The 6,000-nt window shown below is 57.7% G+C and overlaps 1 protein-coding gene across 2 annotated transcripts; it reads left to right on the top strand.

The window, feature by feature from the left end:
- Positions 1 to 17: 17 nt before the first annotated feature.
- TRIM65 (tripartite motif containing 65) lies at positions 18 to 4,355 on the top strand. 2 transcript variants are annotated; one of them, XM_034640882.1, is made up of 6 exons: positions 18 to 517; positions 1,783 to 1,878; positions 2,181 to 2,357; positions 2,447 to 2,621; positions 2,720 to 2,785; positions 3,198 to 4,355. In XM_034640882.1, the coding sequence occupies exons 1-6, from the start codon at positions 98 to 100 to the stop codon at positions 3,770 to 3,772; spliced, it is 1,509 nt and encodes a 502-aa protein (XP_034496773.1). In that variant the 5' UTR covers positions 18 to 97; the 3' UTR covers positions 3,773 to 4,355. The 2 variants fall into 2 exon arrangements, with proteins under 2 accessions (XP_034496773.1, XP_002919933.4); XM_002919887.4 differs by having other exon boundaries at positions 2,124 to 2,357.
- The last annotated feature ends 1,645 nt before the right edge of the window (positions 4,356 to 6,000 follow it).

The raw sequence follows: 6,000 nt of genomic DNA, 5'->3' as shown, positions 1-6,000 counted from the left end.
AGGCCCCGCCCCCGAGCCTCTCCCCGCACCGGCCACTCTCGGAGGTACCGCCCCCCGCCTGCCCTCCCGCGCCGCCCTTGCCGCCGCCGCCGCCGCCATGGCCGCGCTGCCGCTGGAGGACGAGTTGACCTGTTCCATCTGCCTGGGGCTCTACCAGGAGCCGGTGACGCTGTCCTGCGGCCACAACTTCTGCGGGGCGTGCATCCGGGACTGGGGGCGCCGCTGCGACAAGGCGTGCCCCGAGTGCCGGAAGCCCTTCCCCGAGGGCGCCGAGCTGCGCCGCAACGTGGCGCTTAGCGCCGTTCTCCAGGCGATGCGGGCCGGGCCCGCCCCGACCCCCGACCCCGACCCTGCCCGGGCACCTGGCTCCGCCCTGGGTGCGCGCTGCCCCCGGCATGGGCGGCCACTCGACCTCTTCTGTCGCACCGAGGGTCGCTGCATATGCAGTGCGTGCACTGTGAACGAGTGTCGCCTCCACGAGCGGGCGCTGGTGGACGCCGAGCGTCGGGAGCGCGAGGTGACACCGGGGTGCCCTGCCCTGTCTCTCGGCTCCCGGGCTGGGGTGGGCAGCTTAAGCAGAAGGTGGCTCTGGGATGTTTGTGTGCATTCCCGAATAAAAGGAGAAAACAGGAGCTTGGAATAGAGATTTCGGAGCTGGTGACAGGCCCAGGGTGAGACCTCAGGACTTGAGTGGCTGAAATGGAGTGAAGGAAAGGGTTCTGCAGGTGAGGATGTCAAGGAGCCGAGAGCCAGTGTCGGAGGATACCCCTGTGGCTTCAGAAGTCACAGAGAATGAGGATGAGATGTTACTGCTGAGGATCTGAGCATGAAAGTGGGCAGCGCCGGCCAGCAGGTGACAGCAACAAGGAGGGAAGGAGTGGCGAGGCAAAGTGATTTGGGGTGTGAGAGGACAGAGGCGCATCCCTGGGGGACAGTCAGAAAGAACTAGGGGAGACTGCCCCCTCCACACTTCCTGCATGTGGCACATTGTACAACGCTGGAGACCATGGGGCCTGGACAAAGACATTGGGCTTAGGAAGATCTGATGGCTTTGGCCAGGTTATCAATTTCTCTGTTCTGTTTTCTCATCTGTAAAGTGGGGATCATGATGGCCCTTGCCTCATAAAGTGTGGCCTGGAGAAGCAGAAGGAAAACAGGCTGTTGACCAGGGGCCGTGGATGATGCTTTGTCCTGCTCCCATAAAAGCACAACACCCTGACCCTCAAGGGTACAGAGGAGTCACAAATAGGAGTGCCCTCGTCTCCCCCATGCCCAGAGCTGGGGCTGAGGACTGGCCAGGCATTTGGAAGAACCACCCTGTACATGTACCACACTGCCCACTGGTCAAATAGCTTTGGTGCTTTGACTTGTCACCCCTTCCCTGCAAGGCTGCCGAAGCCAGAAGTATCGCTTCCACCATTTATTGACCAGGGGTAGTGCAGGGTGGAATTTCAGCCCGGAGATGGTGGGTGCTCTCCTCCAGGTTCTCAGCCTGCAAGAGGAACTGGAGGTCAGGGTTAAAGCCCAAGGCCTCTGCTCTGCCTGTGTACCTCCCTGCTCCAGGTTGGGAACGGGCTCGGTCTGTGTCTCCCTGGGACTCTGACCCAGTTCACCCGGGCTCAGACCAAGGCCCATGTTCTGTGTGCGGGCCCACGGGTCAGCCTTGCCTGGGGTGGCACGAGGAGGGGATGCCCCACATCTCAGCTGTTTGTTGATTGAGGGGAGGACTTCACAGCCATCCCTGGTCCCCTCTTGTCTCTTGTTCCCTGGTGTGCACCACAGGCCCAGCTGAGAGCCATGCTGGAAGTGAGCCAGCAGCAGGTCACCCAGGCTGAGAGGCAGCTGAAGGAACTGCAGCAGCAAAGCAGCCAGATCCAGGTACATGGCCTGTCAGTCCTGCCCCACCTCATCCTCGCTGTGACCTTCAGGCAGCCACCAGTCGCTGCCTGGGACCCTGGGTAGTAGGTATGACCTACCTTGAAAATGCCTCCGGGCAGCAGGGAGGGAGGGACTGAGCAAGGTGCAGGGAAAGGTTCCAGGGACCCTGGCTCCCTGCATCTCCCACCCTCAGCCCAGTGGCCAGCCTTGGCCCTGGCCACCCTAGGCCACTCCTTCACCCACAGAGCTCAGCCCGCACCCTGGCCTCCATGATCTCTGGCAAGTTCAGTGTCCTGCTGCAGGCCCTGGAGATGCGACGGGCCTTGGCACTGAAGGACATCAAGGTGGCCGAGACCCAGGTGTTAGCACAGGCCCAGGATGGAGAACAGCGACTGCGGAGCCACCTGGAGGCCCTGGCTTGTTATGACCGCAGGGTCCGGGACCTCCTGGAGCAGCTGGATGACCAGACCTTCCTCCAGGTACCAGGCCTCAGGGCAGCAGGTTGGTTGGGGGAACCAGCGTCCTGCACCTGGCGCACAGGCTCACTACAACTGTCCCTGGGGCTCAGGAATCGCAGCTCCTGGCACCCCCAGGGCCTCTCGGGCCTCTGACTCCTCTGCAGTGGGACGAAGATCAGCAGCTGGCTGGCCTGAAGGAGTCACTAAGCCGGCTGTGTGGCCTCCTCCTGGATGAGGGGGCCCACCCCAGGGCACCAGCTGAGGCTGCCGATTTGGGCCCTTTGGGTAAGGCTGACCCCACCGCGGGTGGGAAGGGGGGTCAGGACTCTGCCCCCCACGAGCTCCCCTCCCCATCACTGCCCTAACGCTTCTTTGCCTCCTAGAGGCCCCAGGTCCCCTGGCACCAGGCGCAAGCCCAGTTTGTCCACTGAGGAGGAAGCTCTGGCAGAGTAAGGAGACCGGCCCGTGTGTGTGCATATGCGTGTGTGCATTGTGCGTTCGTGTGCACACTGTGGCTGGGGGTGTACCTGTGGGGGGGCACGTGCTGTGACTGCCCTGCCCCGGATGTCTGCTCCACACCCCTCCCCACCCCCGCACATCTGTCGTAGGATGTCAGCCTCTTACACATGGAACCAATACATCGAGTAAGGAGATTCAGGGAGAGTCAGTTTCTTCATCTTTGAAATGAGGTGAAGGGAAGGTTCCACTCACAGACTGCATGCTGTGCTGACGGCACCGCTTGCTGACAGACGAGTGGCTTTGTGCTGGCGGAGCTCCAGTGGCCTCTCTCCCACTGGGGACGGGATGGTGGACATGCACAGGTGCCTGCCCGCTCACCTTCCATCCGTCTGTCCCTGACAGATTATCGCAATCTGACCTTCGATCCGGACAGTGCCAATTGCCACCTGTACCTGTCTCACCAGGACCAGCAGGTAAAGCACCGTCACAAGCCCCGGGACCTGGCCGGGCCAAGCAGCTTCGAGCTCTGGCAGGTGCGGTGTGCCCAGAGCTTCCAGAACGGGCGACACTACTGGGAGGTGCGTGCATCTAACCACTCAGTGACCCTGGGCGTTGCCTATGCAGACCTGACGCGGCACAAGCAGGGGCCCCACACAGACAACATTGGGCGTGGGCCAAGCTCCTGGGGGCTCTGTGTTCAGGAGGACAGGGTGCAGGCTTGGCACAACGGGGAGGCCCAGCTCCTCCCAGGGGTGTCGGGGCGGCTCCTGGGCATGGACTTGGATGTGGCCTCTGGCTGCCTCACCTTCTACAGCCTGGAGCCCAAGGCCCAGCCCCTGCATACCTTCCATGCCATCTTCACTCGGCCCCTCTACCCTGTCTTCTGGCTCCTGGAGGGTAGGACCCTGACCCTGTGCCACCAGCCTGACGCCACACTCCCTCCGGAGCTCCGGGAAGAGGCATCGGGGCCCAGCTGAGGAGGACACAGGATAGAGCTCGGGGCCAGGAATGTGTGCCACCGCGCCTGTGCGCTCAAAAGCTGCCCAGCCCCTAACTTGGAGACCTGAGGCCACAGCTATGATGGGGCCAGAAAATTGACTCAGAACTAGGCTGGGCCACTTGGAAAGAGAGGTGGGAGGGAGCCCTCAAACTGGAGTTCACCGTTCCAGCGTCGTTGAAGGGCACGGGGACTAGGAAGAGACTAAAACGGGAGGACCCCGCCCGAACAGAGCCCGCTTCGAGGCGCTGCCTGGCCGGCCGAGGCTGATGCAGCGCCCGTGGGCTCCTGGCCCTGCGGGAGAGCGTGCACAGCTCGGGCCTCACCACACAGTGTGGTACGAATACACATTCCACCCCCGGCCTCCCGTGAGGGTGACGTAGATCAAAGGATGGGGCGGCGGGGGAGGGGCACGAAGCACAGTTCCTGGAGAAAGCCTAGAGAAAAGTGATTTTTTATCTCCTTCTTCCCTCTTTTTTTTTTTTTTCCTTAACATTTTGGTATATTTTAGTTTCTCTTGTATATCCTTGTGATCGCATTTTATAAACACTTGTGTCTTTTGCATTTTTTTGTTTGGCATAACTGTTTTTCATGGTATTAATATTTTCTTCTGAATGATGACCCTGTAAACAGTCTTTCTAATGACTGTCAGAATTTATTTCCCTAATACAGGTATCCTCCCCTTTCCAAAAGTTCAAGTTCTGCCACTTCGCTTTCATAAAAGACCTGCATTAGCATGGTTTCAGATTTCTTTTGGTGAGTGCAGGCAGGTACCAATGGAGGTCTTTTGTAAAGCAAAGTGGCAGAGCCCCAAACTTTTGAAAGCCAAGGGTACTGGCCACTGTGTGCCCTTTCTGCTTTTGAAAGATTGCACAGTGACATTCTGCGTGTGGATCACCCAGGGGAACCCGTATTGGACACTGGAATTATTTTATTTGGGGCTGTAAAAATTTCACCTCGATAAATATTTTTGAGCAGGAAGCTTTGGCCATATCCATGGCTACGTATGTAGGCTGAATTCCCAGTGGAGTCACTCAACACAAAAATAATAAGGGGCACCTGGGTGGTGCAGTCAGTTGGGCATCTGACTCTTGGTTTCTGCTCAGGTCGTGGTCTCAGGGTCATGATGCCAGGGTCTGCTTAAGACCCTTTCTCCCTCTCCCTGTCCCCCCTTAAATTAATCACAAAAGCTATTAAAAATAATAAAAATAATAAGCACTTGAAGATTTTATTTTTATACAAACGGCCAAAATGAAGCAACTTTGAGGCAGGCGGACCCTTCCCCCCTCACCCCCACCAGCCAGCGGAGCTGGGCACAGCCTCAGCCCCCGTCCCCCTACCCCGGGCGTGGGGATTTAGTGCCGTGATGGGTATAGGTGCTGGGACAGTGCTGCCTTCCTTTGTTTTTGTTTTTCCTACTGATAAGACGCTTTCCTGGTAATCCCTGCACATACCGTTTGCTAGTGTTTCTGGAAATGGGTGCTGGGACCTAGAGCAGCTGTAATTTTGTTACTTAAAACCTTCCATTTCTTGATCTGGGTGGTAGTTACGAGGATGTTGGCTTTATAACTATTTATGCTGTACATGTATGTTTTATATACTCATGAATCATTGTTTTACGGTATTTCTTTAAAGGATAACACATGCAAAAACACATACTCCAAAAAAAACCCAAAATATTTTTGTATTTGTGAAAAATACATCTCCCTCCCACGTTGTAACGTGGCCCCAGCCGCAGCCAGGGCTGCATGCTCTGTCCCCCAGCCTGTGGCTCTCTGTTCGGGGGTGGGGCCCAGCCTCTGATTGGTAAGGCCTGGGCACCGAACTCCTTTGGGGACTCCCCAAGTATGGGGAGGGGGCTCTCACACCAGGCAGTCACCTTGCTATGCAGCTGGGTTGACAGTTGCTGAGAGACCCAGCAGGGGAGGAAGCATGATTGGGCTGGTCAAGTGGCTGACAGTGCCAGCTGTCCCCATGTACAGATTCTTTTTTTTTTTTTTTTTAAAGATTTTATTTATTTATTTGACAGAGATAGAGACAGCCAGCTAGAGAGGGAACACAAGCAGGGGGAGTGGGAGAGGAAGAAGCAGGCTCATAGCAGAGGAGCCTGATGTGGGGCTCGATCCCACAACGCCGGGATCACGCCCTGAGCCGAAGGCAGACGCTCAACCGCTGTGCCACCCAGGCGCCCCCCCATGTACAGATTCT

The sequence above is a fragment of the Ailuropoda melanoleuca genome, chromosome 13, assembly GCF_002007445.2.
Source record: "Ailuropoda melanoleuca isolate Jingjing chromosome 13, ASM200744v2, whole genome shotgun sequence".
NCBI lineage: Eukaryota > Metazoa > Chordata > Mammalia > Carnivora > Ursidae > Ailuropoda > Ailuropoda melanoleuca.
This window is presented reverse-complemented; position numbering and strand designations above follow the sequence as displayed.

Bases quoted from the DNA above. Each gene is read 5' to 3' on its own strand.
- TRIM65 (XM_002919887.4), top strand. From the start codon at position 98: ATGGCCGCGCTGCCGCTGGAGGACGAGTTGACCTGTTCCATCTGCCTG. The intron at 518-1,782 runs GTGACACCGGGG...TGTGCACCACAG, and splicing joins CCGAGCGTCGGGAGCGCGAG to GCCCAGCTGAGAGCCATGCT. The intron at 2,786-3,197 runs GTAAGGAGACCG...TGTCCCTGACAG, and splicing joins GAGGAGGAAGCTCTGGCAGA to ATTATCGCAATCTGACCTTC.